Source organism: Balaenoptera ricei, chromosome 14 (genome assembly GCF_028023285.1).
Source record: "Balaenoptera ricei isolate mBalRic1 chromosome 14, mBalRic1.hap2, whole genome shotgun sequence".
NCBI lineage: Eukaryota > Metazoa > Chordata > Mammalia > Artiodactyla > Balaenopteridae > Balaenoptera > Balaenoptera ricei.
Window position 1 is genome coordinate 40,002,302 of NC_082652.1, and position 25,303 is coordinate 40,027,604.

General features: G+C 35.6%; 1 protein-coding gene across 5 annotated transcripts in view; it reads left to right on the top strand.

Annotated features, from left to right (window-relative positions):
* The window catches only part of RBBP8 (RB binding protein 8, endonuclease), a 98,477-nt gene that overhangs the window by 4,044 nt on the left and 69,130 nt on the right, over positions 1-25,303 (top strand). For 2 of the 5 annotated variants that reach the window (XM_059894000.1, XM_059893997.1), the window contains exons 2-4: positions 10,486-10,586; positions 10,672-11,208; positions 13,747-13,951. In XM_059894000.1, coding sequence (XP_059749983.1) covers positions 13,843-13,951 — 109 coding nt within the window. In that variant the 5' untranslated portion in view covers positions 10,486-10,586; positions 10,672-11,208; positions 13,747-13,842. The remainder of the gene's footprint in view (positions 1-10,485; positions 10,587-10,671; positions 11,209-13,746; positions 13,952-25,303) is intronic. The other 3 variants (XM_059893998.1, XM_059893999.1, XM_059894001.1) reach the window with 3 other exon arrangements.

The following is a 25,303-nucleotide window of genomic DNA, read 5'->3' on the forward strand; positions in this document are numbered from 1 at the left end:
ATTTACTGTAGGTCAATATGAAATTATATTACATTCCCTTGATAGTAAATAATGATAGAAAGAGTGAATCCAAAATTGGATGTAAGAAGATAGAATAGGATTTAACATGTTCTAAAAATATTAAATTAGCCTCAGACAGATAAACTGATTAGGAGATGGAGCCAATAAGCAAAGTTCACACGTGAGATATTCATGAAATGCATGTTAGTCAGAAGGGAGTTCAGAAGAGTGTGAAAAAACATTTTAAGAGCTTATCTAATGAAAGCTGGGTCAATTGACACATCTTCCAATGTGTGAAGAAAGAACAGGAAAGAGGTTATGACTTCATATTAGAACCAACAAATAGACCCACTTCTAACACAAGCTGATCTTACTGAGCTCTTGCAGTCAACTTTAAGTTCCTGAAAGATGTTTAACTGTTGTACAAATAAGCGTTATGTGAATACTATAATTTGAATTTATATCCATGGTAAATGCATTCTGTTTTTCTCTTAGACTGAAAAGCGTGTATGTAGATGGTATACCTAAAGACAAAATTACCACTTCACCAATTTAGTCCACTAATTATACATTCTTATTAAAACTATTAGATACATAAGCAATTTAACCTTATGTGACTATTCATTAAATTAGTATTTAATTTGCATTTAATTTTCATGCATACAGAGTGGATATTACTATAAACAATTGAAAAGCAGGCATATATTTTTTAAACATTTCTATATAAATAGCTAATTTGGATAACACAGGACTAATAACCAAACTTGCTATGCATCAAAACTGACTGGGAAATACAGAATGGTATAGCTCATCGTGTTAAAGACATATAGTCTTAAAAGTAATCAGAAAACTATTAACTTAGAAATTATGTATTACTGACAAAGTGAAAATATAACTTACATGGCAAATTTTTTTTCAAAGTTCTATCTTAAGTCTACTCCCTTGAAGGTTCTGTGCCTATCCCTTCTACAATGATTTAGATTAGGAGTGAGAAACACTTCCTTCCAACATGAAAATATTTTAAATCTAATGAATTTCTGAATGCATCTTGAAACATTAAGAAATACAATATCGATAACTTTCTGTAGCTTGCAGTACAATATTTATGGACACAGAGCAATATTATAGAGTTCTGCGATGAGGTCTTCTAGAAAAAATTTACATTTAACATATACAGATTTTCCTCAACTTATGATGGGGTATGTCTCGATAAACCCACTGTAAATTGATCGTAAGTCAAAAATGCATTTAATACACCTAACCTACTGCACACCATTACTTAGCCGAGTCTACCTTAAATATGCTCAGAACACTTACATTAGACTACAGGTGTGCAAAGTCATCTAACACAAAGCCTACTTTATAATAGTGTTGAATATCTTAAGTAATTTATTGAATACTGTACTGAAAGTGAAAAACAGAATGGCTGTCTGGGTACAGAATGGTTTACGTGTACCAGCTGTTTACCCTCGTGATCGCATGGCTGAATGGGAGCTGCAGCTTGCTGCAGCTGCCCAGCATCACAAGAGAGCATCATGCTGCATACTGCTAGCCCCTGAAAAGATCAAAATTCAGAATTCGAATTATGGTTTCTACTGAATGTGTATGGCTTTCATACCATCATAAAGTTGAAAGATCTTTAAGATCAAACCATCTTAAGTTGAGGACCATCCATACAGGTCTACATTTGGAGGTCCCCTAACTGAAAGTAGATGAAATTTAGTCTGAGATGAAAGGATCATTTGCATTTCTGAAGATATTAATATTGTGATCAATTTTCAAACATATAATAAGTAATGAATGATAACTACCATCTACATAGCAGTTTTGTGAGCTGTTACCTTCTGTTCTATTCACTGTCCAAGTGCTTGCTTGACAAAATTTAAAACAAATATATGTTGCTCAGGAACAAGTATACTGCTTTTTAACTATAATATAGAACTAACCACTGGAACCTGACTATAGGCCAGGAACCAGGAATCTGGAACATGGCTACAGTCCATTCAGCAAGAAAAGCTGTTCAGTCCATTCCAGCACAACAAAACCAGTCTCTTTTCCCACAGTTTTACTTTTTAAGATGAATGACATGTTATTCTAGTCCAACCAGTAAGTGTAAATTAAACACATCTAGTATAAATTAAATTCTCAGCAGTTCCTCTGGTACCATAACAAAACATGCGTTAATGCTAATGTTAAAGCCGAAAGTCAGGTGAGGTGTCAGGTTTTACCTGACAGGAATCTGGTTTGCACTGCAATGACTGATGTAAGCAGGGCCCAAGAGGAGTCCAGTATATTATTATTATTATTGAACAAATATGGTAAAACCACTTTTTCCTTGGTTTAACAATATACTTTTAACTAATACACTGTACAACTAAAATAGATTTTTTTGAGAAATGAGTACAGCAATTTCAAATGGAAATAAGGAACTTTAGCCAATTTTTGTCTGACGTATTTGATCCATTCCCACAAAACCTGAGATGCACAGAAACTTGATCTTCTGTGAGAAAGGTATTTTCTAATAAACTACATTTCATTTCCTGAATTTGGCTGCCAATTTTTGAAGAGCCAAACAGCCACAAAATGAACAATCAGTACATACTCTGTAAATACTTTTACATCCAGCATTGATTCAAAGACTTTATTGTTTAAGTCTACACTGGTAAAACTGTAATAAAAATAGATTGACTATGTTGGACCCTCAAATAACACTTCTCACTATAGTAAAACACAGAATTTTGAATGCTACAAGTTTGTCTTGGACTATGTCCAATAGGGTCTGATTACAAGAACTAATTCATTATAACCTATACTGTGATCCTGGAGCATGGCTCTGAAGAATACGTTAGATGAAGGCTCTAGTCAAGTGGATTAACAATAGAAAAGTGAATAGCCAGTTATGTGCTCTAATTAAGTAAATACCACATTTGCATAATGATAGAAACTTAGCTTAGAAAAATGAGGAAGAAACAGGTACAAATAAAAAAGAAATCTGATTAAAATCATATCCTTTTTTCATTTAACTTGAACTATGTTAGAATAGAATAATTATCTGAGTTTTAAAAAAACTCTTTCTTAGAAGGTGGTTAAATTAGCTAATGAACTAAAAAAGGGAAACTGGACTGAAGAGGGCATAGATATAAGAAAAAGTGGGGACACACACTACTGAACACAGCCCAATAATAGCAGATACTATTTTCAAAAGGATTTATCAAACATACTCAGGTCTTCACTAAATTAGCTCAGATCATAATCAGCTTGATACCAATGCTCCCTTTCTTGGACTTGAAGCTGAATAGATCATAAATCTGTTAAATAAATGATTCCTTACAACCACCAATTTCTGAAATAAATGAATAAATTAGTTTCTCCTTTCTATACAATTCTGCAGTTCAGCTAGATAATGGTTAAAATCCCTTGTCATATAATGGAAATAACAATATAATAATTACCTGACTATTTAACTACCAGACTTATTTAAACTTAATAATTTGAATCAAATAAGATGTGTAAAAGCACTTAACAAATTATTATTTAATCCAATCCCTTCTATAATTATAAATCTCTCACAATTTGCATAGCAATTCAACAATTTCACTATAATTATATAACGTTAGCAATTGGAAAGATCTCTCTGATTAGCTGTAGCTCTTAAATTTATCTATTATTAACAACAGCTTCTTACACTATTTGAATACATATATATAATCATTCAATCCTTAACAATCTTGTGAAATACCCAAGGCTTATATTATTACCTTCATATCACTGATAAACAACTGAGGCACACAGAAGTTAAATTACTTGCTTAATAGGATTATAATTACAAATTATAATTCATTCAAAAAATCCGGTGGATCTGCTGCTGATTTCCCACTATCAACCTATACAAATACATTACTATATACTTACACTTTCCAGAGCTCACAATGATTCCCCACAGAAGAACCTTTGCACATGCCTTCTGCCTGGAAAGCCTTCTACCACTCTGTTCCCAACTGGCAAGCTTTAAGTAATTTCACATATAATACCTCATTTTTACAACCACCCTTTTGGACATACTAAGTATGAGTATTCTCATTTTCCAGTTGAGGAAGTAAGACTTGTCTAGGAAACATGCAGATAACCAGAGATAGGGCCAGAGCATAAACCCTGATCATCTCTTACTCAGGGCTTGCACAGTACCATTGGCTGGGAATATGGCCATATGCCATCGTTGACTGTAGAATAATGCCACAATTTTTGGAGCACTTCCTGCTCTGGTCCCTTCTGAGAGTACAACATAATTCAAGGCTCTTCAATCTATTTAGTTTTAAACTTACTACATGAAAGAATCTAGCTGGGAATCTAGTATAAACACTTCCACTAATTCCATTAGAAGTCAATTTATATTCATCTCTCAAATGTCCACATCTATTGTAAACCAAGTAAAAGGGCATATGTGCCATAATTACTAAGAAATAAAATTATTATTGCAAAAAAGTCTAAAAAAACTGAGATTAATTCATAGAATAGTGCTTCATTCCAATCCTGACCAAGAGAGCCCAGTTTATTTTCCTCTTCTCAATAAGACTTAAATTAAATTGCTATCAAATTTAAAAGTCCTTATAGTAACCTCATATAATATAAAGCTTTCTGAAGTAAACAGAAAAATGTACTGGGACTGCAAATTAGCCTTTAGGTAATAATTTTTTAATAATTTTTCAGAAACGTTATTTGGTTATTTTCTCAAAAGCATTTTCTAAATTAAAAACAGAAAAGCACAGAATAAGCTTCACAGAGATTCTATTTTTCAAAAATAGCATGGTGTACTGAAAAGATCATAGACACAGGACTCATGTCCAGAAGACTGGGTTTAAAGTCTTGGGTCAACTTACCTACTAGTTTGTACATATAGTGCGAGTCACACCACCTAATTTATCAACCTTTGTGAAAAGATGAAAACTGTACCTGTTCTACCTGTATGATACAGTTATTTTTAGGTTCAAAAGAGAAGTAGGAACAGTACTTTGTATTTTTATCATCGCAAATTTTTCTTGAATCCATTTTCTATCAGTATTAAACAAACCACTTCCCAACTAATGGGAATTTCAGAGTACTAGCAATAAATCAAAAAGTGCAATTCTTTTATGGCTTACATTATCTATATCATAATATTCTTTAAAACGAGCTTAGATAGATCTGTACATAGTTGAGAAGAAAATACTCCTGACAACAAAAGGTCATTTGAATCTTCCCCTTTTTATTAGTTTATATTTCAAATTCCCTAAAGCTTCTGACCATTTGACTTATCACCCAAACCAGGACATTTTTTAGAGTAAATGGCAGCCCTGTTAATAGTTAAGCCAGAAGAACAGACATTAACCAGAACTGTTGCTGGTAAGCCAGGGCATATGGTCATTTTATATAAGTGTACTAGATTTGGGAAGAGGAATTCTACCTATCCTAGTCTGCAAAAACAAATTGTCCCAAAGGGTGAGAAGTGAATTAAAACATAATTTAATTTCACTATTCACTTCTAATACTTCCGATTATAACTTAAGTAAAATAGAAAAGTATTGGCTAAAACCAAAGGCCTCCTCTAAGAACTGAATTTTAAACGTAAAACATTTTTGGATCAGTAATTATCAAAGCTTCCTTAACCTTAGACTGACATATGGATTAGGAAAAGCAAAATGTCATTATTTTTTAAAAAGTCTATTTTTCTCAAACATAGTTAGAATAAGAAAAAAATGGAGGAAAAAGTCAGCCACTGTGTTTGAAGACATATCTGCAATTTGTGAGGCATGAGTACATTAAAGATCACAACTATTTGCCAGCAGTGAATAAATTCATTAATTCATAGATGGAAAAATTACCATTTAAGACGTGCATCATTATTTTTTTAAGTGGACAAAGCAATGAATATTAAACGTGCTTGCTCCTGTGAACCCATCAAGTAATGCTTTAATTAATAGACTCCAAGTGTCAGTGACTTGTTCCTACAGTTAACTCTTCATAATATTTTCCATTTACATTACTGTAAATATTGTTCCCACAGTTTCCATCAGGGCAGCATTATACATATGTACACAGGACAATGTTGTATAGAACTACATTTACTGGATAAAAAGATAAAGATTGGTTTTTCAAGATTCCCAAAATACAATCCACATTTCCACTCTACAGTCTTAGGGATCACTCAAATTCTTTTATCATCTCTGCAGCGGTTAAGCTCTGAGGTTCTTACAAATGCCAGTGTTACAGAAAGGGCCTAAGGGCTATCTTAACAAAATTCCTACGCTTCATTAACCTATACAGCAGAGATACGAAATACTGCCCAAGCAGCCACTGTATACAAACTGATGACCTGGAAGAAAAAGATGCCTCTTTCCATTGACAATAAATAGCAGATCATTAACATCCTGGATCAGCCCACCATCATTTAAACCTATGCCAATAGGCAAGCACACAGTATACTGTATAAGACTATTTATCAAGTATAAAGTGATAGTTCCTAAATTGGGAAAATTATATAGCTAACAAAACTTTGCCCATTGCTGATGTGAAATGAAGTAGCTAAGTACTTAAAAACACAAACTACTTTAATAGTTTATAAAGGGAAATGAAGAAGGTATATGTAGCCATAGTGATAATCAAAATAAATAAAGTTTCTCTACCTAAGTTGGAAGTTGGCTAGACTACATGAGGCTAATTTTTCTAATCAGAAAGCAATGTATAATCTTTAATGTCTTTTATAAGCACTTTAATGACCACCTAAGACTGTCAAAAGAAATACTGTGATACTGACATCCTCCATGAATGTTAAATATCTTTTAATATCTTTTAAAACAATTATAAAACTGCTCAACCTAACTGGAATCTCAGCACCATCGACTCAAATCATAAAACATTTTGGCACTTGGGGCAAGATCACTAATTGATGTGTACCCCTAACCCCAAACAACACTTAGTAATTACTGTAAACAACTGTTTAAAAATTAAATCATGTTCATTTAGGTTGACACAAATTTTGACAGCATAATTTTCCATTATGTTAATACTTCTCTCCCCTCTTATCCCTCTTTATTATTTTTATCTTTCTCTTATTATCTCTTTTGTTCTGCTCTTAAAGTAGTTCTGACTGTAGGTATACAGCTCACTCCAGTTTACTAGTATTTTGTGTTCGTATTAAAGGTGCTGGACATTATTACGTAAATAATCATAATGGGTTTAATCACTAAATTTTTTGCCTGGGGATACAGGCAAAAAATTTGCTGGGAGGGGAAGAGAATGGCATGATGTGTAGAGTGGGAGAGAGATGGGAAATGCCCAGCACAAATAACAGAAATAGCCTTAGAGTAGGAAACAGCTCCATAGGAATCAGCTCCATCTTGGTTCTTCAGGTAAATCATGTAACCTCATTTGTTCATTATATATGCTAGGCATGTTTTGTGCCAATATGGTAGCCACTAGCCACATGTGAGTTTGAGCACTTGGAATGTGGCTAATCCAAATTGAGATGTCCTATGAAGGTAAAATACACATCAGATTTTAAAGACTCAGTATGAAGAAAAATAATGTAAAAGGCCTCATTCATAAATCTGTATATGGATTACATGTTGAAATGATAATATTTTAGATAAATTAGGTTAAACAAAACATTAAGTTAATTTCACCTGTTTCATTTTACCTTTTTAAATGCGGCTAGTAGAAAACTTTAAATCATATATGTGGCTTTATTGGGTAGTACTGTTCTAAGACTCTCTGATAAGAACTAGGAATACCGAGAAGAATGAAGAAAGCACAGTCTCCGCTATCAAGAAACCCCTTGCAGCCTAGCTGGGTAAGATAAAAGATATAAACATAATTACAATATAATAGCATTAAATGCAGTGACAAAGATACATATAGAAGGGTATGGGAGAATGAGGAGGGCTATTTGTGGAAGGGGGTAGGAAGAAGGGGTGAAGAGAGACATTAAGGTAGTCTCCTGGAAGCTGCACTACCTGAGCTAAGTCTTAAAGGATAAGTAGAAAGGGGGTGAAATATAAAGGATCTGGGCGGAGGTAATTTCAAGAGAAGAGGATTGTATGAGCCAAGACAATGAAATAGCAAAGAGCAGGAAGGAGGAATATAAGCAGTCTCCTGTTTTAGAGGGAAAGGATAAGGTGCGGGGTAGAGGTGCAAGGTTAAGAAGGGCTTCTTTGACATTTTAAAGGGATTGAATTTTAATCTTTAGGCAATTGAGAGCCACTGAAGGGTTTTAAACAAGGGAGTGCCAAGATCAGAAATAATGGTTGGGCATTCTGGCAGCTGTGTGGAAACTGCATTTAGGTGCAAGATTGGAAGCATAGTCTAGGTAAGAAATATCAGGGCCAAAACTAGGGCAAAAAGAGTGAGGATGGATAGGAAAGCACTAATTCAGAACTCTATTTAGGAGGTAACATCAATAGAATACAGTGATTGACCTGTCCTGACTCCATGGAAAGGGGGTTGATATTATTCTAAAGTGATGGGAAGACCCTGGCATGTCTTAAGCTAAGGGAGTGTCATGTTCTGACTTAGGTTTTAAAGAATCATTCTGACTGCTGTTGGAGAATACACTGTAAAGGGAAAACAGTGTAAGTAGAAAGATAGTTGATTTAAAAAAAAAAAAGGGAGGCTATTGCTGCAGAAGAGGTTTAAGATGATGGTGGCTTGGCCCAGGGTGGATACAGACGAGGTGATGAGAAGCAATTGGATTAGGGTTGCATTTTTCTCTGCAAAATGGTATTGCCTAATTCACAAAGTTGAGAAAGGAAAAGGAAATTTCAGGAAGATCACACTTGTTGAGTCCCATTGTCTTATTTAACCAAGAGGTGAAGGTGTCTGCTGAGAGTGAGAATACTGTATAGAGGCTTGAGGAAAACAGTGAAGGTTTGGAAGACAGCAAAGGAAACAGAAGGAGCTAAATAAAGGCTATTTTAGAGATTAATTGGTGCCCTATATGAGGTCTGAAACCATGTAATTTTAGTGCTATCAGTCTAACCTGTTATGTGATTTTCCCATCACAACCCTCAACTACCCAGCTGTAGGAGGTAAGCAGATTGTATAGAATGAATCAACAAAGAGTTGCAGTTGTAAAATGGCTTGAGTTAGATGATTTCAAAATCTACATAGTTCCAAAATTCTACAGTTCTAAGAATCCTAGAGTTTTTAGTACACAATTTTTCTCATTGTGGTTAAGTGTACATATATAAAAGTTACCGTTTTAACCATTTCACCACACAATTTTTAAATTGAGTAACCTAACCAAGGGCCTCCAATACGTATGCTAGGACATTAAACTCCCAACCCTCAAGGTGGCAGTGCTGGGCCTGAGGTGGCTGGAATCCTAGTTTCTGTTACCTCTGGATGGAAGCAGTCTCATTTTTTATCACAATATGTAATACAAGTATTCTTTTTCCAGGTACTGAAAAAGTTTGGGAAGCATTGTTCTAAGCCATAAAATTTGAGAAACCCAGTATTACAAAGAGTTCAAAATATCTGCTTCTCTGTTAAAGAAGTTTTCTCATAGAAGTTTTCTCATAGGACTTCATAATTTATATGTAGGTCTTAAGGCTCCTTACTGGAGGCAGATATCTACAAGTATGCCTACTGTTTCCACCGTTAAAGTGATTATCATAAAATCCCATAAAGAGAATCTAAGAATTTAGAATGGATTCAAAGATATTCTCCGCTGAAATGAAAGAGATGAATCCCTAAAGGAACGCCCAATTCATTCATTTTACACGGAGACTGACTCTCTGGCAAGCACTGGGTTAGTTTCTGGTGATAAAAAGGTGAACAAGACATGGTTTTGACCTTAAGAAACTTAAGAGTCTAGGTGAGGAGACAGAATTAATTAAATAAATAATGAAAACTGCAATAAGTGTCAGATAGGAAGGTACATAGCACATAGTGCTATAAGAGGATCTGATAGAAAAGACTAAAACAAGATAAAATTTGGAAGTGAATGATACTTTAACAGGGTAATGAAAGTTCATCAGCTCTCTTTTTTAAAGATGCCAACGTTCCTACAGCATTGCTAGGATGGTACAGAAACATCCTGTTATGTCCACTCGCAAGGAGTAAGCTGTGATACTCATCCCTTAAGACCGGGAATGAACGAGAAAATTATTTTACACATTTTATATCTATGATTTCCCAAATACAACTCTACTTTTTAAAGTTTATAATATCCTCTGTCTTCCTCCCAGGTCTTATAAGTATTAAAGAAAAGTACTGAACTGGTTTAAAAAATATTATGATACTGTCTATTCTGTTTATTTTCTTCAACTTCATATATTTAGAATTTCTAACGCTAAAACGCTTCTTTTAAATAGGAAATATAAATAGGAAAATATACTAACAATTTGAATGTTTATAAACGAACAGCCACATAAAACGTTGACTTAAAAAAATTACCTAACAGCATGTTGTTCCAATAAATAATGCGTCACTTCTGATTCCGTCTCATTTCAGGTTCGTCAGAAACTTTCTTTAACCTGTGCAAAATATACATCGTTCATTTTGCTACGCGGCCTCGCCACCCAGTCCCGTCAGGTCGCATCACTAAACTGTAGGTAAGAGCTACCAGCCGGAAAGCTACGTTAGATTGATCTGTATCCCTTCCCTCCTCAGTTAACTTTTACTTTCCATCTGGTACAGGCCGCTCCTACGTGCTTTCCCAGAAACGGGCTTAAGTCAGACACACTGATCACTTCTTAGGAGAACGTAAAGCTCCGCAGACAGAACAGCGTGAGCTTTCTCCAGGCCCTCTCAAAAACGCGGTGGTGCCCGCCAGCTCTCGGAGCCTCTTCTGACGGCTCAAAAGAGGAGCTCCACTCTCCAGTCACCGCCCAACGCGGTGGGACTCAAAGCCGACCCAGCTCCTCCGCAGCGGTCGTGAGGGGCACCACCTCGCTCCGCGGCGGGAGGAGGAGGAAGAGGCGTGACGTCGCGGGAACTCCCACGCGACGTTGCGTGACGTCGCGCGAGGTCCGGGCGGGGCGAGCGGAGCCGGCGGCCCTCGGGCCCTCCCCCAGCGCTGGAAAGCGCGGGCTGCCCCGAGGGGGCGGCTTGGCTGCTGGCGGTTTGGCAGATTAGTGAGGGAACAAGCAGAAAAGCGAACGGCCGTCTCTTCCCCGCTCCAGAGCGTGCTCGCATTCCTGCTGGGGATTTCGAGAATCTCGAGGCAATCTTGCCGTGAGTAGAAGGAATCTCTTTCCCCGACCCAAAGCGCTGGGTCCTAGCGGGCTATTTCCGGTCTGGAGCTGCCGGCTGACCGAAGGCGTTTGGACCCGGGGTGGGGATGGCTGTATGGCTCTGGGGCTGAATCTGAGGAGTCGGCTGCAGCCGGCCTAAACTCCGCGGGAGGTAGACCGGATTGCGGACGAGCCAGCACTCAGTGCTGTTCCCTAGTCTTCGCACCAGCTGAAAACTTGCCTGCTGGCGCCGGGCCCGCCACGCGCATGCGCCGACCTGCGCCCGGGGTCGCCGCGCGGGCTTCCGGCGCCGGTCGTGCGGTTTGCTGGGGGAGCGCTTTGGCGAGCGCGGACCGCCAGCCCTTCGCGGCGCGGGAGGAGGCTGACGCCTAAGGGTCTTGGGATGGGAGCCACTGGACCTCTGCTCTGCTCGTAAGAGCAGCAGTCAGAGTCCCTATTCAGTTTGTCCAGGGCCCTTGTGTGAACTGAGGAGCGGCTCTTGCCTCACCTAAGAATGTGTGTGGTGTGACAGGAAAGAAATCTTCTCTTGAGCACCTTCATTGTGGTGGTTTATGGTTTACACTGCAACAGGAAGCATTGAAATGTGTTAAATTTTTGCAGACTGTTGAGCCCAGGATGCAACTTGAGAGGCGAGATGCACATTTTTGAGAAATTATTCGTGCAGCGAATAACGGTTCAATATCAAAAGAAATGCCAACAAAAAGTGCTAAGCATGCAAAATAGATTGGAAAGGGTTTTAACTTTTGAGTTGATGTGGAATACAATATATTGAATCAAAAACTGGAAAACACTCTGAAATATTCTTGACTTAATAAGCATCTAGACACACAGACGCACACACTGTAAAAGAGCAAGAAAGATGATTGGCATAACACGAGTATCTGAACAGCTTAGTATTGATAAATTGTTATGTGGGGGGAAAAAAACATTTAACCTTTTTATTACCCCTGAAGGTAGATATATTTATTAAAGGAAGCTTATTTTACACTATTGGTTTTAAACTATTTAATACTAAAATATACAATTTTAAATTGTTCATTAAAGTAACTAAAACTTTGTTTTGAACTTTTTGATTAATACAAATAGTTAACTTTTTTTTGTTTTTTTTTTTTGCTTCTTAGAAGTATTTTGGAGTTCATTGGCATCACAACTTGAGTTGCAGCGGGGACGTGGCCGTAGTAGCCGTGTCCTAGTGATGTGACCTTGGGCGAGTCACTTAGTCTCTTAAGCCTGTTTTCTTCAACTCTAAAATGAAATTAATAATATCAGTAGTAGCTGTTTTATACAATTGTGAAGATTAAATTAAAAGGGAATGTAAAACAGCACACTCCACTTAATAAATGGTGGCTTTTATTGACAGTAGTATAGACCCATTGATTTATCTTTTAGAGTTAATACATAGTTGAATACAAGCCTCTTTAGAAATTAAAAATAATTTCCTAGTATTATGTAAAATCTAGTACTTGTTCAATTTTCACTGATTATCTTTAAAAAAAGTATAATCACAATTTTTGAAAAGCTTAATAAATGTATTTTTATTTCTGTAGTGCTTTATAGTTTACCAAGTGGCTCTGCACATAATATTGCTCCCTTTAGACATGCCGTTGCTTATCTTAGCCTCTTCATCAGAGACCTCAGGAAATGGTTAGTAAAAGACACTTAAATCCGTTTGGGCACTTGTTAGCAATGGTAAGGCATTGAGTAAGAACCCGGATGTGAGGGTTAGTAGACTTGTTAATCATTTTATTTTATTTTTTTAGTAGTAGCTAGTTAATGGTTTCAGTTTAAGAACACATATTAAAATATTTATTAATCCACTTGAACTTAATAGCCTGTTGCTTCCTTCAGGGGCTACACAAATAATAAACTTAATCATTCACCTTTATTCTGAGAGACACAAAATAGCTTCACCCATATTTGCCTTGTTTTTAGATGTTTCTGTATTCATAGATCTTGGCTGTGTCTGTATCTTGCTCACTGATTTCATTGTTATGAGAAAGCTGTTCAGATACTCGTGTTATGTCAATCATCTTTCTTGCTCTTTTACAGTGTGTGTGTCTGTGTGTCTAGATGTGAATGCTTATTAAGTCAAGAATATTTCAGAGTGTTTTCCAGTTTTTGGTTCAATATATTGTTGTATTCCATATCAACTCAACAGTTAAAAAAGCAATACATTCTTTTAGAATGTGGAAACAATACTGACAATGAATGATTACAAACCTCTCTATATCATAATCCTTTCAACTTAACATAATGTAGGTAATTACTTCCTCATAGGTGGAATAAGAAAAAATTTGCCTGAAAGTGTAGCTTAACTTAAGGCCAGATAACTGAAATTGGGGCTTTTCTCACCATACTCATCTTTTTTCCTCACTTCCACCCCCTCAAATTCTGAAGTGATTGATCATAGGTAAATAAGGAAAACTTGAGATCAGCTGCCTGGGCTTGAAGTCATACTGATTTCAAATTACACAAAGATAAATGCAGAATTCACTTATGTTGCAATCTGTTGTTTCAGGTATTTGAACTGGCCAAAGACAACTTCAGACCTGTATAATGTAACAGAAAAGGTCAGAAAACATTAGGCAGTAGAAGTGTGAGCATATTAAGTAAGATGAACGTCTCGGGAAGCAGTTGTGGAAGCCCTAGTTCTACAGATGTATCTAATGACTTTAAGGATCTTTGGACAAAACTAAAGGAGTATCATGATAAAGAAGTACAAGGTAATTTTTTTCTGAAATACTTGGTAGCAGTATTCTGCTGAGACTAGAATAGTAGTAACTAATTTTTATGACAGTTCAAAGATCTCATTTTTAAGGGACCTTTACTATTCCAATTTTGGGAGATTCATTTTTATGGTTGAGTTGTTGCTTTTTGACTACAGGCAACTACCACAGAATGTAGCTCTTGCACAGCTTGTAGTTACTTTTGGTAATATGTATGGTGTGGTGGAAGGGGCATAGAAATTGTTGACCGAAGATCTGGATTTGAATTCTAATTTCATTTATGTACTTGCTCTGTGATCTCAGCAAGTTACATAACCTCTAAACTTAATTATCTTCTGTAAAATTATTTGCAGGATTGTTTATTGACATAAAAATACTACCTAAGTCATTCGACAAACCTTCAGAATTTGTGTCTCAGTGCTTAGGTTTGCCACCAAGCCCTGAGACCCAAAAGTAAATGGCAGTTTGCCTTCAAAGAGCCTGCAGTCTGGTAGAGAGAGAGTCATGTGAACAGATAATTAACAGTATAGTGAACTAAGAGCTAAAAGGTTTATATGAAATGCAATGAGCATACAGAGAATTGAGCTGTTGCGGTTAGGTTGAGTATATAAATGTTATATATGATTGTGTTAAAATGTACTATTAAAAGCTAAACTATTAAAGCTAAACTCAAGGTTTGATAGTAAGCCTTAATATACCTATCTAATTCTGTGACTTTCATGTAATACATTTCCCCCATGTGTGGGAAATGCTTCATCTTACATTTGTTTCTTGATTACCTACTGCAACCATAGGTTAATACTACAGTGCTTTATAGTTTTTTCTTTTCCCCTCAGTTGAATAGCTTTCTCTTTTTTTAAAATTGAAGTATAGTTAATTTACAATGTTGTGTTGGTTTCAAGTGTACAGCAAAGTGATTCAGTTACACATATATATACATATATATATTCTTTTTCAGATTCTTTTCCATTATAGGTTATACAAGATGTTGAATATAGTTCCCTGTGCTGTATAGTAGGTCCTTGTTGTTTACCCATTTTATATATAGTAGTGTGTATATGTTAATCCCAAACTCCTAATTTATCTCCCCCACCCCCGCCCCCCCAGTCCCCTTTGGTAATCATAAGTTTGGTTTCTGTGTCTGTGAGTCTCTTTCTGTTTTGTAAATAAGTTCATTTGTATCATTTTTTTTGGATTCTACATGTAAGTGATATCATATTTGTCTTTGTCTGGCTTACTTCACTTAGTATGATAATCTCTAGGTCCATCCGTGTTGTTGCAAATGGCATTATTTCATTCTTTTTATGGCTGAGTAATATTCCATTGTATATATGTGCCACATCTTCTTTATCCATTCATCCGTCAATGGACATTAGGTGCTTCCATGTCTTGGCTATTGTAAACAGTGCTGCTATGAACATTGAGGTGCATGTATCTTTTCAAATAAGGGTTTTCTCCTGATATATGCCCAGGAGTGGGATTGCAGGATCATATGGTAACTCTTTTTAGTTGTTTAAGGAGCCTTCATACTGTTTTCATTTCCCTAATGATTAGTGATGTTAGCTTTTCATGTGCTTATTGGCCATTTGTGTATCTTTGGAGAAATGTCTATTCAAGTTCTTTGCCTGTTTTTTAATCATATTGGTTTTTGTTGTGGTTGAAGTTCTTTGTATATTCTGGATATTAATCTCTTACCTGATATATGGTTTGCAAGTATTTTCTCCCATTCTGTGAGTTGCTTCTTCACTCTGTTAATTGTGTCCTTTGATGCATAGAAGTTTTTAATATTGATATAGTCTAATTTATCTACTTTTTTCTTTTGTTGTCTGTATTTTTGGTATTATATCCAAGAAATCATTGCCAGATCCGTTGCCATTAAGTTTTGCCTTGTGTTTTCTTCTTAAGAGTTTTATAGTTTTAGATCTTATGTTTAGGTCCTTGATCCATTATGAGGTGAATTTCGTATATGGTGTAAGGTAAGGGTATAACTTCATTCTTTTGCTGTGGATATCTAGTTTTCCAGCACCATTTGTTGAAAAGACTGTCCTTTCCCCATTGAATGGTCTTGGCACCCTTCTCAAAAACCATTTTTTTGAGAAGGGGGCCAAGGCTCTATTCTAATTGGTCTGTATGTTTGTCTTTATGCCAGTACCATATTGTTTTGATTATTGTAGCTTTTTATTAAGTTTTGAAATCAGGAAATATGTGACTTCCAACTTTGTTCTTTTTCAAGATTGTCTTGGCTATTCGGAGTCCCTTGAGATTTCATATGAATTTTAGGACATATTTTCCTATTTCTGCAAAAAAACATCGTTGGGATTTCAATAGAGATTGCATTGCATCTGTAGATCACTTTGAGTAATGTTGACATCTTAACAATATTAAGTCTTCCAGTCCATGAACATAAGATGTCTTTCCTTTTTTAAATTTCTTTCAGTGATGTTTTGTAGTTTTCATCATACAAGTCTTTCATCTCCTTGGTTAAGCTTATTCCTTATTTTGTATTGGCTGCTCTTGGATGCTATTGTAAATGGGATTTTCTTAATTTCCTCTTCAGAGTGCACGTGGTTAATGTAAAGAAACGCCACTAATTTTTGTGTGTTGCTTTGTGTCCTACAACTTTGCTGAAAGTGTCTATTTCTTTCTTTTTTTTTTTTTTTTTTAAAAATGGGAATTATTTATTTATTTATGGCTGTGTTGGGTTTTCGTTTCTGTGCGAGGGCTTTCTCTAGTTGCGGCAAGTGGGGGCCACTCTTCATCGCAGTGCGCGGGCCTCTCACTATCGCGGCCTCTCTTGTTGCGGAGCACAGGCTCCAGATGCGCAGGCTCAGTAATTGTGGCTCACGGGCCTAGTTGCTCCGCGGCATGTGGGATCCTCCCAGACCAGGGCTCGAACCCGTGTCCCCTGCATTGGCAGGCAGATTCTCAACCACTGCGCCACCAGGGAAGCCCAAGTGTCTATTTCTTAATTGTAGTTTTTGAATTCTTAGCTGAGAAAAATATTAGAAACTCTTTAATTTTATTATGAAAGGTTGGAGTTCAACTACATCTACTACTTCACTTGCATCTGTTACTGCTCTATTATGCTCATTCTTTGGTAGATTATTCTGATGCATGTTACCATTAAAGCTCTCTTTCAGCATATTAGGATTGCTGATGCAGTCAGGGTACATTAGTGTTCGGTTAGAAATCCAGGTGTCAATGGAGTTATTATTGTTTTATCCATTTTTTTTTTTAATTTAAACTTTTTTTTCTAAAATTGTGAAAACACAAAATAAACAGCAAAAATTTACCCTCTTCTCCCCACACACAAACAGGTAACCACTTTTATTATCTTTTGTGTGTGTATTCTTCCATTTTTTTAAATTTAAAGTTTAAGACTTTTTAATTTTAGGAAATATTATACATTTATAAAAGTAAAGAGAATAGCATAATGAACTCCTATTTACCCATCACTCAGCTTCAACCATTATCAGTACACAGCCAACCTTGTTTTACTTATGTTGCATTTGCATCTTTATCCCTCTTCCACTCAGTTATTTTGAACTTTCTGACATAATTTCATCTATAAATACTTCAATATATTCCAGTAGTCTTTTTTAACAAAAAAATGCCATTATTGCACTAACAAAACAAATTCTTTAATGTCATCTTATACCTATTAGATGATTGTGTTCAAATTTCCCCAGTTATCTGAAATGTCTTTTTATAGTTGGTTTGTTCCCATCTGTATCTAGAAGAATTCTCCATGTTGTGTTTGATTAATATATCTATTGATTATTTTCAGTGTAGTTTTAGTTTATATTTCCCTTATGAATGAGGTTAAGCATCTTTGCTTATGCTTGAGGGTGATTTGTATTTCTTTCTCAAGAACTGTTTATATACCTGATTATTCTTTGGTAGTTGGCCTTTTCCCTATCAATTGATAGGAGCTGTTTACATCTGAGGCAGATTAGTTCACTTCAAATATTTGAAAGTTTAGAAATTCAAATTTGTTGTTAGTGATAAAGATCTGATTTTTAAGTGACTGTGCTTGTGGTCATATGTTCAGGGACAAATAGGAGTATTTTACATTAATTCTGCTCTTCATTTGACTACACTGTTTTCCCCCAGAAAATGTAGTGTGAAACATTGAGGAAGTATTCTGAGTTTTAGAATTCACTTGCTTTTCATTCAGTGAGCAGTTATTGAATTATATGCTGGGAATGGTAGCAGTTGCTGAGAATACAACAGTGAAGAAGACACAGTAGGTTTTGGGGGCATTGTATTCATTCTCTTTAGGAAAATATTTATACAGTATAGTTATATAATGAAATGATAGCAAAAATAATCCAGATACAAGATATTCTGTCTTGTATAATGGCTACACTGATAATAACAATGTAATCAGCTACGTGCACTTTTAAAACTGCAAAGGAATAATAACATCTCCCAACTTCTGTTGAAGAGAAGCCATATCTTCCTCTTGGTTTATAATACTGTGACCCCAGCATGTAAGTTTACTAATAGGAATAGATCATTAAAATTTTATTATGCAGAGTCCCTATCTTACTCATCTTTCTACCTGCATTTCCATAGGTAAAAGTGCTTGGCACATAGTAAGAAATTAGTAAATGGTATCTGAATGAATTGCATAGTTCAGCTGCATCAATGAAACATTTTCTTGAACATAAGTTTTTAAAATCCCATAATATATGAAAATCTCAAAATTTTATATCTCTAAAACCCTGAAATGCTTTACTACCTATTTACTTTAAATTTTCATTTTTAGATGATACTGTAGAAAGTTGAGAAAAGAAAAATAAATCACCATTTTATAGGAATAGCATTTGTTTATTCTTTCCTAGTTTTAAAAGAAATGCATGTAGATTATTGTATTGTTGTGTTCAGTGTACATACTGTTTTATATGTGACTTATTTTTTTTATCACATTAGGATTTTTTTAAATTAATTTATTAATTTATTTATTTATTTATTTTTTATAAATTTATTTATTTATTTTTGGCTGTGTTGGGTCTTCGTTTCTGTGCAAGGGCTTTCTCCAGTTGCGGCAAGTGGGGGCCACTCTTCATCGCAGTGCGCGGGCCTCTCACTATCGCGGCCTCTCTTGTTGCGGAGCACAGGCTCCAGACGCGCAGGCTCAGTAGTTGTGGCTCACGGGCTTAGTTGCTCCGTGGCATGTGGGATCCTCCCAGACCAGGGCTCGAACCCATGTCCCCTGCATTGGCAGGCAGATTCTCAACCACTGCGCCACCAGGGAAGCCCTAATTTATTTATTTATTTATTTATGGCTGTGTTGGGTCTTCGTTTCTGTGCGAGGGCTTTCTCTAGTTGTGGCAAGTGGGGGCTACTGTTCATCGCAGTGCACGGGCCTCTCACTATCGCGGCCTCTCTTGTTGCGGAGCACAGGCTCCAGACGCGCAGGCTCAGCAATTGTGGCTCACGGGCCTAGTCGCTCTGCGGCATGTGGGATCCTCCCAGACCAGGGCTCGAACCTGTGTCCCCTGGATTGGCAGGCAGGTCCTCAACCACTGCGCCACCAGGGAAGCCCTATGTGACTTATTTTTGTGGTTATTTCATTACTTAACCAAACTGCTTGTTTTTCATAATCTTCATTTTAGAATTTTTAGGCATACCCATTTAAAACTGGGACAGTTTTATTTTTTAGGCTCCTAATTTAACAGGGATAAAGTATTTGGCAGCTTTCTTCCTCATGTTCATTGGTGTTTCAGGGTCTTCAGGAGACCTCTATGATGAGGAAGCATCAAGAAAATAAATAACATATTGTTTGATAAGAACAACATGCCATTCATCAGATTATAGAACATATAAGACTCACAAATATTACATAATGGATAATTTTTTTTTAAAGTGTGTACTCCTCGTGGCCATACTCTTAGTAGCCATCACACTCTCAGGAGCATTAGTTTATATACATGGAAAAACTTTAAGGGAGGAATACAGCAGTTGTGTTGATGGTTTTGATTAATATATATGTGCTTTATGAATGGTAGGTATTGGATATATGTTTGAGCTGATGAGATAAGATAACTTCTGGCATATTATAATATATTGATCAGGCTACTTTTACCAATTTCAAAATCACTTACAGATTCTTCAGTTTTAAGTGATCGCGCATTATTTTTTAAAAATTAGTATGTTATTTAAAAACATTTTGGTTGGGCCCAGGCAAATTTGTTGAAAGGAAAACTTTTTTGACAGTCCCTTGTCAATGTGTTCCAGATAGTTCCATATAAAATTAGATCCTGTGACTCTGTGATAGCATCAAAGACATGCCTAAAGGGTACTTAATTTTTTTTTTTTTTTTTAAGTAGAGGATCCACTTGGAGAAACCAGTATAAGAGACTATTTGAAAGACGTCAAACATGGACTTGTCCAGACTTTGCAGGTTTTGAAGTATATATAGGAATCAAAATTCAGTCATTGCTTTTAAAACTTCATGACAGGTTAAAAAAAAAAAAAAAAAAAGGAAAAGAAAAGATACGAAGGTAGTACTTGAGTTACATAATTTTTCTTAGATACGCATAAGAACTTAAATGCATCTGAACTTGTTTGGATACAATTTTTTTTTTTTTTGCTTTTAAAATCCCTTTCAGTATCAGGTTTATTATTAAAAAGCACAGGTAATAAGATGGAATTTAGAATATTTTTCAGAATGTCACCATTTTAATAAATGGTTTTTGTCCATGCTATGGTTTACCATCAACATCTCATCTAGTAGTATTTTCTATATCTGGTAAATAAGGTAATCAATTTCATAGAAAACTAGGCAGATTTTTGAGGACAGAGTTGGAGCCCCATTGAAGAAACGGAAAGTAAAGAGGCTCTAATATGACAGGATAAATATTTTTTGATTCAGTTTTGGATTGCTCCATTTATTTTCTTAGATGTTTCATCAAAAATTCCAAAAAGATAACATTCATATTAAGACTACACAAATTAGCAATGAAAGGAGTTGCAAGTAATTTTGGTCCATAACATCAGTGTCCTACTCATTAAGAAAGGCTAGTCATCAGGAAAATGCAAATCAAAACCACAATGAGATATCACCTCACACCTGTCAGAATGGATATCATCAAAAAGAACACAAATAAGAAATGTTGGCGAGGATGTGAAGAAAAGGGAACCGTCATACACTGTTGGTGGGAATATAAATTGTTGCAGCCTCTGTGGAAAAAAGTATGAAGGTTGCTTAAAAAACTGAAAATAGAACTGCCATATATGATCCAGCCATTGTACTCCTGGGTATATATCCGAAAAAAAACAAAAACACTAATTCGAAAAGATACATGCACCTCAATGTTCATAGCAGCATTATTTGCAATTGCCAAGATATGGAAGCAACCTAAGTGTTCATCAACAGATGAATGGATAAAGATGTGGTGTGTATATGTACTCAGCCATTTAAAAAAAAAAAAAGAATGGACTACTACTCAGCCATAAAAAAAGAAATTTTGCCATTTGCAGTAACATGGGTGGACGTAGAGGGTATTATGCCAAGTGAAATAGAGAAAGACAAATACTGTATGATGTCACTTATATGTGGAATCTAAAAAAATACAACAAACTAGTAAATATAACAAAAAAGAAGCAGACTCACTCAGACTCAGATACAGAGAACAAACTAGTGGTTATCAGTGGGGAAAGGGAAGTGGGGGGCAATATAGGTAGGAGATTAGGAGGTATAAACTATTAGGTATAAAATAAGCTACAAGGATAGGGACTTCCCCAGCAATCCAGTGGTTAAGACTCCACACTCCCATTGCATGGGGCTTGGGTTCGATCCCTTGTCCGGGAACTGAGATCCCACATGCTGCACAGTGCGGCCAAAAAAAAAAAAAAAAAGGATATATACAACACGGGAAATATAGCCAATATTTTGTAACAACTATAAATGGAGTGTAACCTTTAAAAATTGGGAATCACTATATTGTACACCTGTAACAATATCAACTATATTGTCAATAAAAAAAAGAGTACTATCATTAACTCTCACATGTTATTTTCCATTTGTGTTAACATAAATTCGATAATATCCACAAAAAATTAATTTACCCATTTTGAGATAATTAAATCTTAAGAGTAAACTAAGCACACCTTAAATATGGCTGCATCTCATAAAGGCAAGTGTCTTTACTTTGGAGTTGAAATAATTGATTTGGCAGTTACAGAAATACTAGTAGTTGTGTTTTTGGTAGAAGCTTAATTATTTGAGCTATATATAAAGCCACTATTTATCAAGAAAAGTGTTATTAGGCTTACAATTTATAATTCAGAATCATAAATAACTTGTTGTACAGTGACAGTACATACATATATGGTTTGTTCTGGGTAGCGAACAAGAATGAGTAAAAATTAACATAGCAATGATTTTTATTTTGATTATCACAAATTGAATTCTTGGCTTATTTCTGAATTCTTATTTAAAGTTGTTTCTTGTATTATGTGACTACACACATGGGCCCTTAATTGTTTCATTTCTTTCAAAATTCACATACACGTTATAAGGTTAATTGTAGTGCAGCGCTTTTGGTCTTTTGAGCGCTGTTTCCTCATTAGGTGTCTCAGGTTGCCAGTGTTACAATCCTAAATACTTTTTTGAACAGACTACCTGTTCATACAGGAGCTGCATTGTTGTATAGCCTCATTCCTTCCGATGGGTGTGGAGCAGGATTAAAGCACACTTTATAGGGGTTCTAATTGTGGATGCCTAATTGACTTGATGAATGGCAAATGCTAAAATTTAAACACACATACATACACATACACACATAAACCTGTTTCAGGGCTGATCTGCATGACAGAACAAATGCCTCACAGGTGTTGAATGCTTACAAGATAAAAGAGTAGTCTTTACATATTTCCCAAGAATTTTCTTTTGAAGTTTATAAGGATTTTCTATCTCATTGTTTCTTTTCTTAAAATGGTTTATGGCAATAATCCATTTCATCTTGGGTGCACTTTTCACTTCTAAAGGCAGACCTGAGTTTTAGAGTCGGCCAAAATTAAAAAACAAGAAAATCTAACAGCAAGTAAATTTTCACACACTTTGGGAAGGGTAAAAGAGAGTGAAAAACTGCTGACTCTAGTCTTTGGCCTAGTAGGGTCACAAGTTCTTTTCTTAATTCTTCAAGAATGATTTGATGCTTTACTAAGTACTTTAAAGGTCTTGTGAGTTTGTCATCATTACCTGAAAAAGAAGGAAGCTTCTCCAGCTACGAACTTGACAGATGGAAAAGATTTTTTTAAAAATCAAAAGATCACACCAGTTTTTAACAGTGAAAAAATGTTTCCCTTTATTATAATAATTTGTATTTTAACAGTATTCCAACTCTTTTTTTTTTTAAATCTTATTTATTTATTTATTTATTTTTGGTTGTGTTGGGTCTTCGTTTCTGTGCGAGGGCTTTCTCTAGTTGCGGCAAGTGGGGGCCACTCTTCATCGCGGTGCGCGGGCCTCTCACTGTCGTGGCCTCTCTTGTTGCGGAGCACAGGCTCCAGACGCGCAGGCTCAGTAATTGTGGCTCACGGGCTTAGTTACTCCGTGGCATGTGGGATCTTCCCAGACCAGGGCTTGAACCTGTGTCCCCTGCATTGGCAGGCAGATTCTCAACCACTGCGCCACCAGGGAAGCCCTATTCCAACTCTTAGGGCAAATATTTTTACATAATTTTTTTTTTAGTTTTCATTTGAGCTTATTGTAGATTCACACTGTAGTATATACCCTTTATCCAGTTCACCCCAGTGGTAACATCTTGTATAACTATAGTATAATAGTACAACTTAGAAATTGACATTGATACAATCTATCAATCTTATTTAGATTCTGTTACTTTTACATGCCCTCATTTGTGTGTGTGTTTTAATTCACTAACATGTGTTGATCCCTGTGACTACCAAGGGTCCTTAAAGCTACTCTTTTAAGTCCCCAACCACCTTCCTCCCACCTCAACCCCTCCAGCTTCTGGCCACCCATAATCTGGTCTCCATCTCTATAATTTTGTCATTTTAAGAATGTTATGTATGTGGAATCACATAGGGTGTACTTTTTGGGTTGGCTTTTTTTTCCAACTCAGCATAATTCCCTTGTAGTCCATCCAGGTTGTTGCATATTTTAATACTTCTTTTCTTTTTATTGCTGAGTAGTACATGTGGTACAAGGATGTACCACAGTTTTGTTTCATTTTGTTTTTTTTAACAGTTCACTCATTGAAGGACGTTTGGGTTGTTTCTGTTTTTGGCTGTTATGAATAAAGCTGCTGTGAACATTTGATTACAGGTTTATTCATAACATTTTATTTATTCAAATTATAGGCCATAGAAATGAGGGTAAATGTATCATATCAGTTGGACATTTCCTAGAGGTGAAATTTGAGATATAGGGCAAAAGTATAACTAAAAAATTCTCCAGGGCCTTTATTTTTCTATAATAACTGGATTTCCTGGCATTAAATCCTTACCTCTTGGGCAATAAGAAAAGGTGACTTCCCATTAGTATCTATATGACTTTTAATTTCATCCCTAGTCAGCACCATGGAGGGGGAGATTGTGGAGAAATGTATAGGTCTGTTTTCTAAAACTCTTACTTAGCTAAATGATGTTGTTCAGACAGATAATGAAAAATCCTGTTCTTAGAAGTGACAAATTTATTAATGTTTCTATACAAATTATATGGAAAGCTTTTCTAAATGTATAACTTACTAGAAGCCATAAACTACCAAAGACAGTCAATCTTTAATTTTTCATAAATTAGTTAACTAATAACCATTTATTGGGGATTAACTATGCCCCAAATAAAAGAAATTCTTAAGTAGATATAGAATTTTTAAACTTTCTAGGCACTATTTTTAAAAGTAAATATAATATCCACAAGTGGGAAAATTGTAGAATAGTAAAAAGATTGGTTTAGGAATCTGAAAATGTAAACACAGAAGTTTTTCCCCCCTTTTAATAATCACATTGCAGAAAATAGCATAGAGAAAATAGAGAACCAAATAGTTTAGTGTTGCTAAATAGACTTATTCTTTTTTACTTAATGATTTTAATAGCTGTGTATTATTCTGTCTAGTGGTTACATCATATTTTACTTAAACTCGTCCCTATTTTAAGCATTTTATATTTCAATACATTGTTCAATATTCTTTGTGACTTTCAGTTTCTCTGTAGTTTGGATTATATTCTTAGGTTAGAATCCAAGATGTGGGATATTGATGAAAAAGAGTCCCATTATATATCACTAACTTGCTTTCCAAAAGAACTGCGCTAATTTATAATACCTCCCTGCAAAGCATGGCAGTGTAGTTTTACAACACTTTTATCAACACTGGG